Genomic DNA, 21,538 nt, shown 5'->3' on the forward strand with positions numbered 1-21,538 from the left:
GTCTTTCCTACCCATGGGTATCGGGGAACCACGCCGTGATTGCCTTGCTTTAGAACTGTTTGATCTGGCGACGCCCTGGTTGGGCGATGTCTTCACCTAGGCGACGCCTTGTCTTGGCGACGCTTTCACCTGGGCGACGCCTGGCATTGGCGACGCTTCCTCTTGGCGCCTCTACACCTAGGCGACGCCTTGTGTTGACTTTTGACTATCCAATCGTTGACTTTGACCTTGACTTAGTCAACGCCCGGATACGGGACAGTACAGTATGGGTGAAGTGTTATGGCCTCCCCATCTCTCTTTGGAACGAAGAATGCTTTATAAGAGTGATTGGTGAAGCGGCCATGTTGATTTCAATTGATATATCCACGTTGATGTGGGAAAACCTTGAATTTGCTCGTCTACAAGTTCGTCTCGAGAATCATCGGTATGTAAGGTTGGTAAAAAAGATGAGGATTAATGAACATATGTTAAGTATCCTCCTTGAAGAGGACCATTTAGTTTCCACTATTGATTACTGCAAAGGCCACTTCTACAACCATGATTCTTCAGACAGTGTATCATCTTCAAAAACTTACGTGGAAAAATCCTCCTTCTCCGAGAGAAGTGGTCAGGAGGAGAGCAACCACTAAGATGGGGAAGAACTCCAGTCAAAGGGAAAAGAGGTGGGAGGAAGAGAGGAGGAAGGTGGGGCATGGTCGGCACAAACGTCAAAGGCCCGTTTTGGGGCTTCTTCCTCAGAAAACAGAGCATGTCAGTGGAAAGGTGAAAAGTCACACACGAATGAAAGAATGCAGAGGCAGAATGTATTTGAAGAAACTATTTTTGTCAACCAAGCTAACAAAGTATATGGGGTTACTCTTAATAGCCCTACCACTTATGCTATTTTGGCTGAAAAAGAGAAAAACGTAGAAGGTAGTCTTAGCCAGATGGAAACCAAAGTGGTGTTGGGCCAAGAAGGGAAGATGGAGGCCCAAATAAAGGATGGGCAGGCGTTAACGGGTGAAGATGGATCCGGGTCTGGGCCAAATTAGATGGGGCTCGGGCTGGAGTTAAACGAAGGAAAAACCCATGAAGCTCGGGCTCGGGCTGGAGTTAAACGAAGGAAAAACCCATGAAGCTCGGGCTCGGGCTGGAGTTAACGCTGCAAATGAGTCAAACACAACCGCTTCCTCTGGTTCGGCAAGTGAGTCAAACACAGCGAAGAAGGCCTGGAAGAAAGATGGGCAGTAGTATTGTCGTAAACAACTTGAAGGATGTGAAGTCTTATCAGAAGAAGGGCCCCTTGCACAGGTTCCGGCGTTCCACCCTACTCGGAAGATGACGGAACGACCGGGGAAAGCGTACCCAAACCCCCCCCCCCCCCCCCCCCACGTCGCTGTAAAACCAAAGGTCTAGCGGAGCTGGGAGTATCCAATTCACTACCGAGGAGATCAGCAAGATTAAGTTCACGACTGTCACAAGCTAGAAATACCTCTCCCTGTAAACAAGGTACGACGTCAGTCTCAATATTAGATGGGGATATTGCTAATTCTAATGTGCAGTGGAGGGATTCTGAAATGCTAGTGGAATCGTCTATGTTGTGGGAGATCAGTAGACAAGCAGGGATTACATGCTGTGGGGATGAGCAGAAGGTAGTCAAAGAATATATATGTTTGGAAGAGAGAGACTTAGAGATAATGAAGAGTGCTGAGAAGGGTAAAAAGGATGGTCTCTTATAATAATTGTCAATCTAAACATAAGAGGCTTGGGGGGAGGAACCAAAGTTAGGTACTTGAGGCATATAATAGGGCGTGAAGAAGCAGAATTTGTTTGTCTGCAAGAAACGAAAACAATTGAGCTTTCGGATGCTAGAAGCTACACGCTTTGGGGGGATAACAAAGTTGGTTGGATTCATAATAAAGGTGATAATGGGAGTGGTAATCTCTTGTCTTTGTGGCATACAGAATCCTTTAGCTACGAAAGACACATGATGGGAAAAGGCTTTATTGTTATCTTTGGACAACACCTAAAAACTTCATCTAGGTGTGTTGTGGCCAATAGTACTCTCCATGCTCTTTGAATGGTAAGAAGACTCTGCGGGAAGATCTCTCCAATGTCAAATCAACCTCTCAAGATCTAGTATGGTGTTTGTATGGTGATTTTAATGTTGTAAGAAGCATAAGTGAAAGGAAAGGGGTCAAGGAAAGGGGTGTGAAAGTAAGCGAGTTGAATGGCTTCAATTCTTTCATTGAATCTAACATGTTGATAGTGTTACCTATTGTAGGAAAGAATTTTACGTGGTTCAAACACGATGGCTCGACAAAGAGTAGAATTGATATAGTTTTTGTCTCTGAAGACTGGCTACAGTTATGGCCTATAAGTAAACAATATGTTTTAAGGAGGGAATTGTCAGACCATTGTGCGCTTGTGGTAAAGTCGGTGGAGAAGGACTGGGGTCGCAAACCCTTCGGAACCATTGATGCTTGGTACTTGGAAAGGGGCTTTAATAGGATGGTAAAGGATAAATGGCAGTCCTACTCAGTCCATGGGAACGAGTTAATAAAGCTCAAAGAAAAGTTGAAACATCTCAAGTTTGATCTCAAATCATGGAATAAGGAAGTGTTTGGTAACCTTGATATTGCAAAGAGGAAGATTTTCCAGGAAATAGAGGCTCTTGACTGCATAGATTGTGAAGGGGGCTTAGTGGAATCTGAGAGGTGGAAAAGGATGGAGCTGGCAAGTCGTCTAAAGGAGAATGATATCAAACTTGAGTCCCTTATCTATCAAAAGGATAGAGCAAACTAGTTCAAGTTTGGGGACTCGTGCACTAGGTTCTTTCACTCATCTGTGAGGTGGAGAAGAATCAGGAACGGAGTGAAGGGTGTTCAAGTGGGGGGGACCAATGGTGTGAGGAACCAAGTACAGTGCGACTAGATGCGAAGAACTTGTTCGATGCTAGATTTAAAGCAACGAAGGATTTAGGGGTAAGACTGGATGGAATTGAGTTTAAGTCTATTAACATGTCTGATAATGAAAGCCTTCTAGCTGTTTTCTCCGAGAAAGAGATTAGGGACGCTGTGTGGCAATGTGAAGGTTCAAAGAGCCCAGGGCCAGATGGGTTCAACTTCAACTTTCTTAAGCAAAGTTGGGAGATTATAAAAGACGATATTGTGGCAGCGCTGTCATTCTTCCATGAGTCTGGGAGTCTCCCAAAGGGTTGTAATGCGTCCTTCATAGCTCTTGTTCCAAAGGTTAGGGACCCTATAAAGCTTGAGTAGTATCGACCCATACAAAATCATTTCGAAGGTGTTGGCAGGTAGATTGAAGAAGGTGTTGCCCTCTGTTATTGACGAAAGCCAATCAGCTTTCTTAAAGGGCAGAAGGATTCTTGACAGTGTGCTTATGGCTAATGAAGTGATAAAGGACCTTAAGAGGAAGGGGAGAAGTGGGTTATATCTAAAGCTGGACTTTAAGAAAGCTTATGACACACTCCTTAGGATGGGTTTTAACAACAAGTGGATATCTTGGATCTAAGGATGCTTGGAATCCGCCTCAGTGTCTATGCTAGTCAATGGGTGTCCGACGAAGGAATTTAAGCCTTCAAGGGGGTTTTGACAAGGTGACCCCCTAGCACCATTGCTTTTCCTCGTGGTTGTAGAAGGCATGTCTGGGTTAGTAAGACAAGCCTTGAAGAACAACCTCTTGTCAGGCCTCAAGATAGGCAAGAATGAGTTAGAGGTGTGCATCCTTCAGTTCGCAGATGATACTATTTTTCTGTGTGAGAACACCTTTAGTAATGTGGTAACCCTGAAGGCTATCTTGAGGGGTTTTGAGTTAGCATCAGGTCTGAAAATAAACTTCCACAAGTCAAAACTAGCAGGCATTAATGTGCCAAGTAATGCAGTGGTATGCTACTCTAAGACTTTGAATTGTACTCAGATGGGGGTACCTTTTAAGTATCTCGGTCTTGAAGTTAGAGGAAACCCAAGGAAGAAACACTTTTGGGAGCCTTTCTTAAACAAGTTAAAAGCAAGACTCAGTGTGTTGAAAGGGAGATTCTTATCCATGGCGGGGAGAATATGTCTAATTAATTCCGTCATATATGCCATTCCCTTGTACTATCTATCCCTCTTCAGAGCGCCGGAATCAGTTTGTAATAGCATCATTAGTATTCAACGAAGATTCTTATGGGAATGGGGGAAAGTGAACAAGCCAATCGTTTAGGTAAGATGGAAGGACGTATGCAGACCTAGAGAGGAGGGAGGTTTGGGAATTAGAGACATACGTATGTTCAACCATGCCCTCCTAGCTAAATGGAAATGGAGGTGTTTATCAGAAGAGAGTGGTAGGTGGAAGGAACTTTTGGGTTCAAAATATGGATTAGAGTTTGACAGCCCCCAAACACCTGTCAAGCTTTAGTCTTGGTGGTGGAGAGACCTCTCAAAGGTGTGTGGGGAGGGAGGAGGAAAATGATGGTTCCAAGAAGAAATAAGATGGGAATTAGGATGTGGAGATAAAGCAAAATTCTAGGAAGATGTTTGGGTAGGAAATTTTGACCTCAAATCATTGTTTCCTAGATTGTACTCTCTGTCTTTAAACCAGGGTCAAACAGTGGGAGAGGTTGGTGATTGGGTGGAGTCGGAATGGAAGTGGTCTCTTAGGTGGAGGAGAACCAGGTTTGAATGGGAATCTTCTGTGGAAGCAGGTCTCACCATGATGTTATCCAGGGCTGTATTGAAGAAGAATAACAAGGACGTACAGGTATGGGGGAAGGAGGTATCGGGGACGTTCTCTGTGAAATCTACTTAAGAATGCCTAGCAAAGCCTGACATAGGCTCTCGACAGGATGTGTTTAAATATCTTTGGAAGGCAAAGGCATTTCCAAATGCAACGACAACTGCTTGGAGAGTATTGCTTGGCAGAATTCCAACAAGACAATGCTTGAGTAGGAGAGGGGTTCTGATAAGCACTATGATATGTACCTTTTGTCACGTAAATGAGGAATCATGCCAACATATGTTCCTGGAGTGTAAACATGCACAACGTGTATGGTCTTTGTGCTTCAAATGGATTGGAATCTCTTTCGTCCAACATAATGATATAAAGATGCACTTCGAAAGTTTCTTTTTGAACCAAGCTAGTTCTAAGCAAAACCTGGTCTGAAAATGAGTCTGGATAAATGTAATAAGAGGCATATGGGATCAAAGGAAGCTGATTGTCTTCAAGCAAGGTGTAGTAGAGCGAAAGAGGTTCTTCAGAGGGCTCAACTCAAGTCTTAGCTTTGGAAGAAGCATAAGGTGCATTCCTTTAATTACTCATATGTAGACTGGATTCTTAACCCTTTGATTTGCATTAATAGTTATAAGTAAGGCCAACAGACGGAAGAGATAACCTACGGTGAAGTATGTTGGGTTGGGAGGTGACAATAGAAGTTGCATCAGTTTAAATCCAGAGTTGTAACCGTAAAGGTTAAGGTGTAGGGGTAAGAAAGTGGTTATTCTGAAGGGATAGGCATTAGGTTCAACGCTGTTTTGGTTCTGAATGCAATAGAAAACTGGAACTAGATTCTGGAATAAAGTGCTGGTTTAGAAAGTTGGCAAACTGGTTTTTAAGGAGTGGAATAGGAGCCTTGGGTTGGAGTGCTAGAGTTAGCTACTTTTGGAAATGGAGTACTATAATCTGAAGGCATAAGGATTGCTAGGATTTTGAAGGATGTTGATGATGTTGTTTTATACATCAAGCCATCTAGTTCTTTCTGTTTTCTTCCCCTAGGCACTGTCAACAAGATGGTTTGTTGTTGTTGCCAGTTATGAGTGGGTTTTAAACCTTTTTTGGTGCATCGGATGCAGAGCAGATTTGTAGCGGTCCGCTAGCCTTTAAACCGAGCCTGGTTGGTGTTGTGAAGCCAAAGATGGGTTGGGAAAGAGTTCTGGATGATGCCTCCAAGGTGAGTTATTCTCCAAGGTCAACTCATGCTGTTATGAAGGTATCCTGAGTGGAATCTGCTAAACGAGGATTGGAAAGGCTATTCTAGGTGCTACCAGAGCTAGGAAGGTCTACCACACATCCAAGGAGGACTGTCCATGGTAAGTATGGATATGGTTATATATCAGCCTGCTAGGGTGCTCGCAGGACCTTCAAGTAATGGTGTTACTGTATGGGCTGTTTTACTCTGCTGCTACTGGATGGAGTTTACGCTGTTATGTGGGCTGGAATATGGTTGTTGGATGGTACTCTGGCTGATTGGTTGCAGCTGGTGCATCTGCTGGAGGAGATCTATTTAAGGTAGAACTAAACTTGGTATGGTGGTGTAGGGGAGTGGGGTAAGTGCTGGCGCACGCTTGTGGTCATGAGAAGGTATCCTTGCTACAGGCTTTGGGTCTAACCTTGAGTTTTTGACCATGATGGGGTTATTTTTTTTTGCTTTTTACTAAAAAGGGGGGTCCGTTTAAAAAAAATTACAAATTTAGGCAAGTCGTGCCAATTCGGCACGACTTCATATGCACAAATCGTTCCAATTTGACACGACTCTGCCACGTCATTTTTAAAAAAAAAAATTATTGTTTATATATTGGGTAGTAAGTTATGTAATGTTAAAAATTAATTTGATACATAACTTTCTAAGAGTGTTAGTTTTAAGGAACAAAAAATTGGATAATCGTGTATGCATCATGTCCGACACCATTAAATATCAAAATATCAAAAAATTTGCATACATGAGACATTAAATATCAAAATATACTTTTTGTCTAGTGGGAAACCATGTCCGACGACAATGTCCTCAGGAGTTAATGACTCAAAGTTTGAATAAGCTGATTATCCAAACATGATCCATACACGATTATCCAATTTTTTGTTCCTTAAAACTAACACTCTTCAGTATGACATGGCAGAAGTCGTGTCTAATTGGGACGATTTGTGCATATGAAGTCGTGCCGAATTGACACGACTTGCCTAAACTTGTAAGTTTCTTTAAACGGACCCCATTTTGGTAAAAAGCAAAAAAAATAATACCATCATGGTCAAAATTCCCCTAACCTTATGTGCTATCATGGCATCTGATAGGTTATAGCTACTGTGCTTGCTAAGAAAGATGTTAACTCTGAATATTCTACTCTAGGGTTAAGAAACTTTTCTCATGTCTTTTATTTACGATTCTCATCACCTAAATAGGAGATGATGTGGGCTGATACAAGTCATTGGGCCCTAAAGTTCTATAGCCAAAATTAGACATGACAATACTAATAATCTATTAAATAACATAGTTTTTCATCCATGCGGGCTTCTTCTTCTGTCTGATGGGCTTACTATCTTGGGGGCCCAATACTCTATCATTTCCATCCGCTTGTGGAGACGCTTTGTCCTCAAAGTGGGTAGGGAAATCATTTTGGGTTGGGCTTGAAATTTGTGGGTTGGTGGTACTGCTATTAGGGTTACAGGGGAGGGTAAAAGGAGTGTTCTGGAGTGTTGAATGGGGGAGGGGCCCGAGGTTAATATCCACGTGGCTAGGTAATGGTGGGTTGGTGGGATTGACATTATTAGGTGAGAGAATGAGTGGAGCATGCTGGATTGGTGAGTGGGAGAGTGGCTCGAGGTTAATATCCACGTGGCTAGGTAATGGTGGGTTGGTTGGATTGACATTATTAGGTGAGAGAATGAGTGGAGCATGCTGGATTGGTGAGTGGAAGAGTGGCTCGAGGTTCTTTTCCCTTTCCACATGCAATTTTTGACGTGGCGGCTGGTCATTGGGTAAGAGGGGTGGTGTGGTTAGAGAATTAGGTGAAAGGGGGGGTGTGGTAACGTTAATTTTGGTGGGCCGAGTAGGGTTGGCTATTGAATTAGGTGAAAGGGGGGGTGAGGTAACATTGATTGTTGTGGGCAGGGTTGGTGCGGCTACTGAAGTAGGTGAGAGGGAGTTTGAATTAGAGTTATGTTCAGTGGGCAGAGAGATGCGACTTGAGTTTGAGTTTGAAAAGTGCAAGGGTGGGGGTCCTTTGTAGCATCGAAGTAACGAAACGTGGAAGACGGGGTGGATCTTCGAAGTGGCTGGCAGTCGGAGTTCATATGCCACCGCGCTGATACGGCGGAGGATTTCAAACGGTCCAGAGTAGCGCGACGCGAGCATGTGTGAAACGCGACGTTCCACGGATTGCTGTCGATACGGTTGGAGGCGGAGCCATACCCATTCGCCGACGTTGAAGGACACGTCCGAGCGGTATCGGTCAGCGTTGTCCCGCATGCGTTGGCATGTGCACTGGAGATGCTTCTTCAATTCGTGTAAGATGACGGTGTGTTGGTGGAGGAGCTCGGTCACGGTGGTCCCGGAGCGTGGGGTATGGAGCAAATCCAAAGTGGATGGTGGTGGACGGTCGTAAAGCGCCGTGAAGGGTGATGTGCCTATGGCTAAATGATGAGATGTGTTGTACCACAGTTCCGCAAGGTGAAGGAAGCGATACCACGAGGTCGGGTGGTCACTGGTAAAACAACGAAGGTATGCTTCTAAGCCTCTGTTTATCACTTCTGTTTGGCCATCTATCTGGGGGTGGTATGATGAACTGAACTTGAGGGTTGTGCCTTGTGCTTGAAACAGGGTTTTCCAGAAGCTGCTAATGAAAATGGGGTCTCGGTCAGACACAATGGATTTGGGAATTCCATGAAGGCGGCATATTTCGCTTGAGAATCGTCGTGCAATACTCTCCACTGTGTAGTGGGTTGGAAGCGCAAGAAAGTGGGCGTATTTTGTGAGTCGGTCACAGATGACCCAAATAACGGTGTGACCCGCGGATGAAGGTAGGTGTGTAATAAAATCCATGGATAAGTCTTCCCACACTTGATCTGGTATTGGGAGAGGTTGTATTAACCCCTGAATTTTCTTTGGCAGGTACTTGTTGCGTTGACATGGAGAGCACTATTGTATGAAGGTTTTAACGTCCCTCGTCCATCCTGGCCAGTAGAAGGACGCGGCCACTCGTGCCAATGTGGGTGTTAAACCTGAGTGACCTGCAGTGGGAGATTCATGGCATTCTCGGAGAACCTGTTGGCGAAAATTGTCGGCCTCTGGAAGAAAAATTTTGTTGCGAAAAAATAACAGGCCTTTGCGTGTGTGGAATAGGGATGGTGAAGGTTGGTTGTGAGTGTAGTGTTGTATTACTTGGAGGCCGTCACTGGTGGCGAAGTAATGTTGGAGGGTTTGGAAGATGGTCGGCATGGGAGAAGAGATGGACAAAAACACTGATTTGGGTGTCGATTCTTGGCGGGAAAGGGCATCAGCTACGGCATTTGTTTTTCCAGGTTTGTATACTATCTTAAAATCATATCCTTGTAGCTTGGCAGTCCACTTTTGTTGTTCTGGGGTTTGGATTGTTTGGGATAACAGGGTGTTGAGGCTTTTTTGGTCAGTGAAAATGGTGAAATGTGTACCAAGTAAATACTGACGTCACTTTTTAATTGCTTCTGTAATTGCATGCATTTCTCGGACATAAACTGATGCGGATTGGAGGCGGGGACACATTTTTTTGCTGAAGAAAGCTATGGGATGGTTGGCTTGGCTGAGGTTGGCCCCTACAGCTACAGCAGAGGCATCTGTTTCCACTGTGAAGGGTTGTTGGAAGTCTGGCAGGCGTAGTGTAGGAATTTTTGCCATGTGTGCTTGTAATATTTGAAAGGCCTCTTGTGCCGCTGATGTCCATGTAAACTGTTTGTGTTGTAATAAATCGGTGAGCAGAGAGGCGAGAGTGGCGTAGTGGTGAACGAATTTTCTATAAAAACCCGTGAGGCCGAGGAAAGCACGTAAATCCGTGAGTGAACGTGGTTGTGGCCAACTTGTGATTGCTTGAATTTTGTCTGGATCTGGTGCGACACCTATAGATGAAATAAGGTGACCCAAATAGCTAACTTGGGTGGTAGCGAAACTGTATTTAGATAGCTTAGCAAAGAAACGATGTTGTGCCAATAATTACAAAATAAGCTCTAAATGAGTTAGGTGGTCCTGAAGTGTGGGACTATAGACCAAAATATCATCAAAAAAGACAAGAACAAACCGTCTGAGATAAGGCCTAAGTAGATCATTCATTGTTGCTTGAAAAGTTGATGGTGCATTTGTCAAGCCGAAAGGCATCACTAGGAATTCATAGTGACCATCCATTGTTCTGAAAGCTGTTTTGTGAGTATCTGTGGGGGTGAGGCGAATTTGGTGGTATCCAGAGTATAAGTCAATCTTAGTGAAAACAGTAGCCGAACCCAATTCATCTAGCAATTCATCAATGGTGGGAATGGGGAAACGGTCACGGATTGTGGCTGCATTTAAGGCTCTATAGTCTATACAAAAACGCCATGTACCATCTTTTTTTTTAATCAAAAGAACTGGGGAAGAGAAGGGGCTAGTGCTTGGTTTGATAATGCCTTCGTGAAGCATTGTTTGAATAAGGGTAGAGATGGTGGATTTTTGTGAGTGAGGGTAGCGATAAGGTTTAACATTAATGGGTGATGTGTGAGGGAGGAGTGGTATGTGGTGATCATGGGGTCGTGGAGGTGGGAGACCGCGAGGAATTTGAAAAATGGTTTGATGTTGAAGAAGGATGGGTTGTATTGAAAATGGCAGAGAGAATAACGGAGAGGATGGTGTTTGTATGCTGATTTCTAGAGGGAGGGTGGAATCTGATGGTGTGTCAATGGATAAAAGATGGATGGATGCCATGGCTTTTGTGGAAAGGAGTTGGCAGAACTGATGATAGGTAGCTGGGGTTGGTGTGGAGGGTGTGCTGGCCTTTAGAGTGATTTGTTGGTTGAGATGGGTGAAGGCTATGCTGGGGATAGAGAAATCAGCTGTAATTGGGCCTAAAGTGCGCAACCAATCGATCCCTAAAACGACATCTGCTCCTTCTATGGGAAGGAGGTAAAGAGGAATTGTGAAGGTAGTGTTTTGGAGAGCGATTTTAACTGAGGGACAAATGCCCTGACACGTGATAAAAACTCCATTTCCAACCATGACGGTAAATGGGGGACTGGGTGAGATGGGTAGGTGAAGGTGATGGGCAATGCGAGGCTGTAAAATATTGTGGGAGCTACCAGAGTCTATTAGGACTGTGACTGGGAGGTTGTTGATGAGACCCGTGAATTTAAGGGTTTGTGGTGAGAGGGTACCGTTTAGAGCATGTGGTGAAAGGTGGAAATGGATCATGTCATCTGTTGGTGTGAGTTCTAGGGTTTCTTCCATGGAGGTCGAGGGGCAGTCAAGGCTGTCTAGGAGTAAAAGAAATCTGGAGCTAGAACATTTGTGGCCTGGGTAAAAATTTTCATCACAGTTATAGCATAAACCTAATGCTCTCCTTTCCTGAAGTTGTGCAGCTGTGAGACGTTTAATAGGTAAGGTAGGGGTGGGTGGTAGGTTATGGGGTACAGCAGGGTGATTGAGATTGGTTTGGGTAGTCGTGGGTGTTGGAGGAAGGTGTGGGTAACGTGAGTTGTTGGTGGTGTGGTGCTGCACATTTGTAAGGTTTGGGGAATGAAAGGGTTTAGGTTTAGAGTCTCTGATTTTATCTTCGATGAGTTTGGCAAGGCCAATAGCCTGGGAAATGGAAGTATAGCAAGTTCCCTTCGGATTTCGGGATGGAGGCCTGAAGTGAAACAATTCAGAATGGTTTCTGGGGACAAACCTTGGACACAGTTACATATTTTTTCAAAGCATGCCTGGTATTCTGAAACCGAAGAATGTTGGTGTAGTTTGAATAGTTCAGCTTGGTGGTTGGTATAGGAAGAGGGGCCAAAACGTAGTTCTAAGGCACGGGTAAAAGAGGGCCAATCTGCAAGAAGGTTGTTCTGATGCATCCACTTAAACCAGCTAAGGGCATCCCCTTTCATGTGAAAGGGAACCATGGATAATCTTTGATCTGGGGGAATTTGGTAGAAGGTAAAATACTGTTCAACTTGGAATAACCAATCCAAGGGGTCTGGTCCTTCAAAGAAGGCTAATTGTAGTTTTGGTGGTCGTATGGTGGGTGGAATATGTGGCTGGTCTTGTGTGGACATGTGTGGGGAAAAAGTAGGAGGGAGATTAGAGGAAACCTGGTTTACGAAGGAGGTGAGTGTGGTTTGAAGGAACTCGTTGATGGCCTCTATGTTGGTCTGCCTGGCTTCTGTGGTTTCCATTTGTGTTTGTATGGCTGAAAGACGTTCTTGGATGGTGAGGAGAATGTCCTCAAGGTCCTTAGTTTGGCGTGAGGGAGGCATGGTGGAGAGCAATGAAAGCACCAATGATAGGTTATAGCTACTGTGCTTGCTAAGAAAGATGTTAACTCTGAATATTCTACTCTAGGGTTAAGAAACTTTTCTCATGTCTTTTATTTACGATTCTCATCACCTAAATAGGAGATGATGTGGGCTGATACAAGTCATTGGGCCCTAAAGTTCTATAGCCAAAATTAGACATGACAATACTAATAATCTATTAAATAACATAGTCTTTCATCCATGCAGGCTTCTTCTTCTGTCTGATGGGCTTGCTGTCTTGGGGGCCCAATACTCTATCAGCATCTTAGATAATGAGGTGGCCTACGTGTAAAGTTTCCAATTTATGAATACACCATAATGATGCGGAAGCACGAAGCAAATTTTGCTTGGGTATAATAGTTGTTGGTCTTCTGGAGGACCTGGGTGCCCTTCGAGGGTGCAGGTGCAGTCATGAAGTTGTTTGTGGTCCCTAAAGTTGTTTGGCTTAATCCATAGCTTTTTGTTGTAGGTTTGTCGTCTGTCTGCAGTAAAATAGAGTTGTAATGTTTTTTGGAGTTTTAGGATAGCTTTGTACATCCAAAGTTATTTTTTGAATTTACGGGTTAGGATACCTAAATCTTAAACCCTAAACTCTGAACCTTGAACCTTGAAGTATCTTTTTAATTTATATTAATTCAAAAGAAAGGGTATTGTTGATGCCTTCTACTTTTATATTGTATAGATTATATTGAATACGTTGACTATTTTGTTTTTATTTTTGGAAGCTTTTGTTAGTTTGTTACTTCTAAAAAATGGAGTTAATAAAACTATAAAATTAACTATTGATTTTTAGGAAGTTTCAAATTTTAGAAAGTACAACACCACGTGGCAGTCGTAAGGTATTTTTTATGATTAAATTAGTTTACAAATATTTTAACAAAAATACATGAATAAAAAATTACTATATAATGTTAAAGAAATTTGATAGCAATTTTTCAAATAAATTATATTCCTTTTTCTGGAATGACTGTTATATATGTAGTTAAACACATGAAATTGCTATCTTACTCAGCCATTGCTCGCCAATTATACAGTTATGGTCCGTGCGAGAATTGAAGTTTCTGTCCTCAATTTTCTCTAAATATTAAATGCATCTAACCCTGCCATCTCAAATTTTCCTTTGGTACGATTTCGATTAATCAAAAGCTATAATGTCCCTGTTTCACTTTAACAAACTTTTAAACACTGGTTTACCTTGTTTTAGTCACTGTGTTATCTTATTCTTAGCTTATTTGCTATCAGAAAACAAACATGAATTTATTTCAAATTTTAGCTTAATAATCCTAAGAAACAAACAGATTCAGAGAAAATATAGCAATAGTCGAGTCATTCATGGCCAGTTGACGGAACTGTCACGTGTTTTTCTGATGAGACCTATTGCAGCAAAGGCCTTCGTTAGGGGTACCGATTGCATATGCAGTTTTTTCATTTTTCTTATTCTTTTCTTTCCAATTTTTTGTGCTTTTGGGATATAAATTTAATCTTTGACTTGCAGTGTGGAAGGCGATGGAGATCTGCTATCAGATATTGCTTCACAAAAAGCGTGTCATGCAGAGGGAGCTCTTCTGCAAGCTGCTTTGTCTTTCGCCAGACCTGTTTGCTTCTCAAACGCATCTTAACACGACAATCCAAGGTTATTACTACTTTGTCGTTTCCTTTTGGATAATCATTTATAAGAAAAAATAAAATGAAACTAATTTTTCGTTAATACATAAATTAGTTTATAAATTTCTCATTTAGTTTATCTAAATCTAATTTTAATTCATGCTTATGTTAGTTCTAACTAATGAGTAAATATTATTTTGTTCATATTGTTTTCTTTTCTTCATGCATCCATCATGTATTAATATATTTAAATATTTATTGGTGTTTTTATTTTATAATTATAAACATTCAAAATCATTAACTTCAAATTATTTATTTCAGATATCGGATACTGGAAGTGGTACTCCATCACCTAATCAAATAATAGGATTAAGTGTTGGAAACAAAACTTATTATGGGTGAACAATATATGTTTTAATTTTAAATTATGTATCAACTTTTGAACAATTATGAGTGGCATTGGCACTTAAGCAGGAGAAGGGAAAGATTCCATTGGAATCCATTTTAGAGGATGAATTATCAGAAGTTTTAGCTAGGGGCGGTATGCACAAGGATGCCAAGGATTTTATATCTTGGAATGGCGATCCAAAAGGTTTGTTTTCGGTAAAATCAGCATATGACCTTTTAGCTAACCAAGGAACCAGACCAAGTAATGACGTTTTTAGGATGTTATGGAAGACTAAAGTTTTCCCAAAAGCTCTTGTAACAGCTTGGAGAATCCTCCTGGACAGAATCCCAACTTGTCAGAATCTCATGGTACGAGGGATTATGGTGAATTCTCCTTTGTGCGTTTTATGTAATCAGTCAGTAGAAACTGCCCAACATTTGTTCCTGGATTGCACCTTTGCTTATCGTGTCTGGACGTCATGCTCTATATGGATAGGTGTTCTGGGTGCATTCAAAAAGGATATATGCAACCATTTTCTGAATTTTCATCTTTCTAACTTGTCCGAAAAGCAGAACCAGGTCTGGAAGGGAGTGTGGGTGACCATTCTACGTTGTATATGGGAGCACAGGAACAAGGTGATCTTCAGACAAGGGATCCCTGACCATGAGGAAGCCTTTCAAGCAGCTCAACTTATGTCCTGGCTGTGGCTGAAACATAGGGAATGGTCTTTTTCCTATGCTTTCTCTGATTGGATCTTAAATCCAATACAATGCATGTTGTGTGTACACTGATTATCCTTGGTAGAAGAGGTTGTTTACGAAGGTCTGCTCATGTCAAAAGTAAAACAAGCAGGGTCTCCATGTGGTTTATTGCTAGAGAGACGTCATAACTGAATTGGGCTCGTTGGTGACGTGGGGTTTCCTATCTGAGCTTCGATGCTGCAAGTACGGTGCTATCACTGGGACAAGCAGGGGAATATGGGCAGGCTGCTCTTTATCAGTTTCAATTGGCTACATCAATTTTATTTGGTTCAAGAACATGCTACAGAGAACTAAGAAATGGGTTTGGTTGGACGAGTAACTATCTAGAAATCTTATGCTGGTTTGACTCTGTTTAGTAGGTGTCTTTGGAGGTTAAACTGCTTGGTCTCCAAGAGTTGAGTCTGTCGTAGGTAACAGGCCTTTTGGTGGAGCTGGACTTTTTCTGGATGTTGATAGTGGTTGGAGGAGGTATGAAATAGAGCATGCTTGGCAATGTTGTGATTGGCACTGTTACGAACGAGAAGACCTAAGTTGTGAATGGCACTGTTGGAACCCCTGATCAGGCACTGTTAATGCAGTTTTCATATGATGCTGTCTTAAAGGATAGGATCAACTGTTTGTTATCTTGAGCAAATGTGGGTGGTGCCTGAGAAGGATGGAATGTAAAAGTTGTTTGTTGAGCTGTTCACGTGAGCTAATTATGCTTTGCAGGGACCAATCTTTTTTATGCTTTGAGGAGGAAATGGACCATGCATCACGTATTCTGCTATAAACCCAAACTTATTGAATAGATTAGGCATGCAGTATCTTTATTTTATTTAATTTCCTATTGTAATTGTTGTTTAGACTTATTGTTGCTGGTTCTGTATAAGGGTTGGGACACCCCTGAAGTGTCCTCTTTAATTTATTTAATTCTTTGCTGATAAAAAAAAAAAAAAAACTTTTGAACAATTATGTTTGTTTTAATTTTAAATTATGCATCAACTTTTGGACAATTATTTGTGTTTTATTTTTCAATTATGTATATCAACTTTTGAAAAATATTATGTGTGTTTTAATTTTCAATGCAATGAATGAATGTTTATAACTTTATATATTATTTCATTTTATTAGTATTTTATTTTTCTAATGAAAATATATTATGTTTGGTTTAATTGTGCAAACCAGATTATAAGAAACTGGTGGCTAAATTCCATTTATTTAGAATTAAAATTACGTCAATTAAAACCGACATATTATTTTTACAATTTTATTATAATACTGACAGTTAAAAATGTCACATTATACCCTATATAATGACGTTTAAACGTTTTTCGATGAATTAAATTGTGATAGTTATGACTCACGCTACTGACATATAAAAATTGTCACTTTAAACAAAGTGTTAAAATGACGGGTGTTGCGACGGTTAGCGTAAGACCGCCACTTACACTTTGTGGCGGCCACTTTTGTGACGGTTTGGGAAACCGTGACACGCGTATATTGTGGCATTTATAAACGTCAGTTTATACGAAAATAACCGTCACCATATACAATATTTTTTATAGTGTGTGGATAACGATAATTTGAATGATATGGAATCATATCAAATAAGGGAAGATAAATGTACAAGAAGTTTTTTTGTATAACACAACTAAATGTTTGGGTACGAATAACACATCATATACCTACAACCAGGTTCTCTTATTCAGACTGAGTACAATGTCTAAAATTATCTCTAAAATGTCTGTCGTGAATATTCTGCTTAATATAAATGTGATATATTATGTGTTGGTTAAGTAACCATTTGCTTGTCTAAACTTACAATAATTTTGTATCCCTCACACTATATGCAAATGTCTACCATTCTCTATCATTCTATTTAAGATTTGGTTTCAACAATCAAGTTTAAACATCCATAGTGGAGGATATAATAGGCAATTCAAGCAGGCATGAGAAAATTGTAATACAAGAGCGATTATTTGTTTTCGTTTCCATACTTTTCGTTAAACATCATTGTCTATTATTCATCTTATAAGAGATAAAAATGAAATATTTTTTTATACGAGTTAGAATATCTTTTAAATACTCTATATTTAATATTATTTATTGTTTATAATAAAAAAAAATCTATTTTTTTAACATATAAGTTGGTTATCTATCATTCCATGTGATAAAAAAAATTAATAAATGAATATTTAACAAGTTAATTAAATGTCTAAAAACACATAAAAAAATAGAAAAATAATATTTTGACATCTTTAGAGTTGTATATAATTTTTTATTTAATAGTTTTAGAATTAAATGATATAAAATTAAAATAATATTATTATTAGTATTAAGAGAAAAAAAACACCAAACTCATTTGAGGGACATGGTGAGGGAAGCAGAGCACACGCTGCGGTGAGGCGTATTGGCCATGGTTTAGGTCGTAAACCACCTGTTAAGTCTAATGACTTTACAACATTTTTCTTTTCCAACTTTCCTCGAGGCTTCGGAGAAATGGATATGTTAAAAAAATTTCAAAGATGTTCTAGGGTGAAAGAAGTCTTCATATCGTGTAGACTCAACAGGTGAGGTAGAAGATTCGGGTTTGTCAGGTTTTTTTTACGTGAGAAATGTGGGAAGTTGGAGAGGGAGCTTGATCAGATTTACGTAGGGAATACAAAACTCAACGTGAACATTCTGAAATACCATCGTCAACAAGAGGAGCGCTACAAGGTGGAGAGAAAGGATGCTCGACAACTGAACACGGTGAGGCCTAAATATGAGAAGATGAAGTCAGATGATACCTTTGGAAACTTGACCAAGAAAGGGAAGGAGGTCTGGGTGGAAAAAAGGGAGAAAAAAATCTTATGCGGAAGCTATTAAAGGGTATGCACGAAGGGACTAGAAGGAAACAGGCTTTAAAACACAGATTCTTACCTTGCCATGGATGGAGAGTAGTGCAGTAGATCTATATAAGGCTGGTCTAAACTTCGAATAGTTGGGAGAAGAAATCGTGAGAGGAGAAATGAACATGGTAAGAGTGAGATTTGTGGGGGACAACCTAGCACTCCTAACACCTAGAGAATGAGAAACCATGGTGGAATTGATAAAGTTGAATAAAGATTGGTTTGATAGCATTTTTGTAAGTATCAAGCCATGGTCAGTGGCACGGGTAGCGAGCCACAAAGAAGTCTGGGTGAGGTGATATGGCTTACCGATCTCTCTATGGAACAAAGACTGCTTTGCAAGAGTGGTGGGGGAAACAACCTCTCTTATCTCTATTGACAATGCCACGCTGTTGTGGGAAAATCTTCAGTACACTCATCTGAAAATTCTCCTAGAGATTGATCGCTATGTAAGGGTGGCAAAGAAGATGAAGATTAATGACCATCTGCTAAGTATCTTTATTATTGAGGAGTTTCCAGTGTTCACTTTTGATCAGTGCAATGGTTCTCATAATAACTATGAGTCTTCTCATAGTATTTCATCATCAGAAACTTATGTTCAAGAATCTGTCTTCTCTGTGGGAAGCAGTGAGGAGGAGCGCAGCTGCAGGGTTGAGGAGGAATTCCGGTTAACCGGAAAGGAGGTCAGAGAAGGGAAGGGGTAGGTGAAAAGAAGAATAAGTCAAAGGTTCTAATTGAGGAGAGCTCTTCAAATAGCAGAGCGTGTCAGAGAAAAGGTGATTGCTTCTAATATACCCTGTACACATGTTGACCTGGCAAAAGTTGTGGTGGACATAGAAAGCATGAGTTCCTTCAGAGTAAACGAAGTGGGTTTGGGCCAAAATAAGAAGATGGAGGCCCATGAATGTGAGGGTCAGGCGATAGCGAGATTTGGCGGATCCGGGTCAGGGCCAACTCAGGAAGATTACGGTTCGGAGAGTGAGGAAGGAAGTGGGTCGGACGGAAATGGTGGTTCACAAGGAGGTCAGAAGGTGAACACCCTCCAAGACGAGCAGAATGCCACGATGGAGACAAGAAACAATGGCAACATCGGATTGGAGAATGGGACGGAGAAGAAGGAGATGGCACAAGTGGAGCTGTAGAACTTTGGCAACCCTTGTGAAGTCAAGGAAATTGCAATCGGGCCAGGGGTGTTATGCGAAGGTGGAGGTCTCTCGTCAAGCCCAGAAGAAGTTGAAGCAACAATGGGAAAGCTATCAAAAACCTTACAACGTCAACGCAAGAAAAAAGGTCTACTGGAATTGGGAGTGTCAAACTCTCACCCTAGGTGTTCTGCAAGATTAATCACAAAATCCTCTCAGGCTGGAATTTTTTCTCAATCCAGACAAGGTATGTCCTTAGTATATCTCTTGATGGGGATATTGACAATTGTAATTAACGGTTGTTGGATCCGAACCGGTGGCGGAACCGTCCAAACTTTGGGAGATCAGTAGACGTGTAAGGATCACGTGTCGTTTGGATGAATAAGAGGTAGTCTAGGAATATTCGTGCCTGGAAGCAAGAGATATGGAGCTTATGAAAAGCGTTGAGGAGGGTAAGGAGGATGGGTTTGCATGATTATAGTAAAATTAAACATAAGAGGTTTGGGGGGAGGTACCAAAGCAAGGTATATGAGACAAATTATAGGAAGGGAGGGAGCAGATTTTGTTTGCGTGCAAGAAACAAAATCTAAAGAGCTCTCGGATGCAAGATTTTTTTCTCTTTAGGGGGGATAACAAAGTTGGGTGGATTCATAACAAAGGAGACGATGGAAGCGGAAGCTTACTGTCTATGTGGCATAAAGAAGTATTTGATTATGAAAGTCATCTGATGGGAACAGGCTTTATTATCATCTACGACCAATACATCAAAACTTCCTCTAGATGTGCGGTTGTAAATGTCTACTCTCCATGCTCGTTGAATGGGAAGAAGACTTTATGGGAGGACCTTTTTAAAGCAAAATTGGCATCTCACGAATCAGCTTGGTGCTTCTGTGGTGATTTCATCGCGGTAAGAAATAGAAGTGAAAGGAAAGGCATCAATGGTAGGGGAGAGCAGTCAAGTGAGTTATTGGCTTTAATAGTTTCATTGACACCATCTTTTTATTAGAGTTACCTCTAGTAGGTAAGAAGTATACGTGGTTTAAACCTGATGTAACGACAAAGAGAAGAATAGATAGATTGCTTGTAGATGAAGATTGGTTACAGCTCTGGCCCATGAGTAAACAATATGTCCTACGAAGGGAAGTGTCAGACCACTGTGCTCTGGTGGTTAAGTCTGTGGAGAAGGACTGGGGTCCCAAACCTTTCAGAACCATTGATGTTTGGTTCTTGAAGAAAGGTTTCAACAGGATGGTGCAGGATAAATGGCAGTCCTACTCGGTGCAGGGGTATGGCATGACGAAGTTTAAAGAAAAGCTGAAACTCCTCAAATCAGATATGAAGTTTTGGAATAGGGATGTTTTTGGTAACCTTGACACTGATAAGAGGAGGATTCTACAGGATCTGGAGGCTTTAGACTGCTAAGATTGCTCTGGGCTTAGTGGAAAATGACAGGTTGAAAAGATTGGAGTTGGTAAGCCGCCTGAAAGAGAATGATAAGAAAATTGAATCCCTCAGCTGTCAAAAGGCGAGAGCAAGCTAGTTTAAGAATGGGGATTCCTGTACCAGATTCTTTCACTCATTTGTGAGGTGGAGAAGGCTAAAAAATGAAGTGAAGGGTGTCCAGGTGGGGGACCAATGGTGTGAGGAACCAAGTATTGTCCGTTTAGAAGCTAAAAAGCTTTTCGAAGCTAGATTCCGAGCAACGAAAGATTTAGGGGTAAGGTTGGATGAAGTTGAGTTTAAGTCGCTATCCCCGATTGATAATGAGGGCCTCCTAGCTGTGGTCTCTGAGAAAGAGATTAGGGATGCAGTGTGGCAGTGTGAAGGATCAAAGAGCCCTGAACCAAAGGGCTTCAACTTTAACTTCGTTAAGAAGAGCTGGGAGTTCTTAAAAGATGATATCATGGCAGCACTGACCCTGTTTCATGAGACGGGGAGTATCCCGAAGGGTTGTAATGCTTCCTTCATAGCTTTGGTTCCTATAGTTAGGGATCCTCTAAGCTAGAGCAATATAGACCTATCTCATTAGTTGGAGCCCTATACAAAATTATTTTTAAGGTGTTAGCTATTAGAATGAAGAAGGTGTTGCCCGCTTTGATAGATGAATGTCAATCAGCTTTTGTAAAAGGAAGAGGGATCTTAGACAGTGTGCTTATGGAAAATGAAGTAGTAGAGGACCTAAGGAGAAATGAAGTAGTGTGCCTAAAGGTGGACTTCGAAAAAGCATATGACTTGCTTAGATGGGAATTCTTATATGATATGCTATCCAGGATGGGGTTCCACAACCTATGGATTGCTAGGATTAAAGGATGTCTGGAATCCTCCTCTGTGTGTGTGTTAGTCAACAAGAGCCCTACAGAGGAGCTCAAGCCAATAAGAGGGTTGAGGAAGGGAGACCCCCTAGCACCCTTTCTGTTCCTAGTTGTAGTTGAAGGCCTTGCTGGGTTAGTTAGAAGAGCTAGCAAAATTGACTTGCTGACAGATTGGAAGGAAGGAGATAGAGGTGTGCATCCTCCAATTTGA

General features: G+C 41.4%; 1 protein-coding gene, 1 long non-coding RNA gene and 1 pseudogene across 2 annotated transcripts; 2 read left to right on the plus strand and 1 right to left on the minus strand.

Moving 5' to 3' along the window:
- Nucleotides 1-7,852: 7,852 nt before the first annotated feature.
- Nucleotides 7,853-9,870, plus strand: LOC150025495 (uncharacterized). Its single transcript, XR_016514574.1, has 3 exons — nucleotides 7,853-8,470; nucleotides 8,570-8,769; nucleotides 8,861-9,870. It is a non-coding gene; the product is annotated as an uncharacterized LOC150025495 (long non-coding RNA).
- Nucleotides 9,871-9,934: 64 nt separating this feature from the next.
- LOC150025496 (uncharacterized) lies at nucleotides 9,935-12,207 on the minus strand (annotated as a pseudogene).
- Nucleotides 12,208-21,088: 8,881 nt separating this feature from the next.
- Nucleotides 21,089-21,538, plus strand: LOC150025497 (secreted RxLR effector protein 78-like). The gene has a single exon (XM_090294064.1). The coding sequence runs from the start codon at nucleotides 21,089-21,091 to the stop codon at nucleotides 21,536-21,538; it is 450 nt and encodes a 149-aa protein (XP_090150190.1).

This window comes from Phaseolus vulgaris, chromosome 8, assembly GCF_051622355.1.
Source record: "Phaseolus vulgaris cultivar YP4 chromosome 8, ASM5162235v1, whole genome shotgun sequence".
NCBI classification, from domain to species: domain Eukaryota; kingdom Viridiplantae; phylum Streptophyta; class Magnoliopsida; order Fabales; family Fabaceae; genus Phaseolus; species Phaseolus vulgaris.

Coding starts and splice junctions, on each gene's coding strand:
- LOC150025497 (XM_090294064.1), top strand. CDS start 21,089: ATGAAGAAGGTGTTGCCCGCTTTGATAGATGAATGTCAATCAGCTTTT.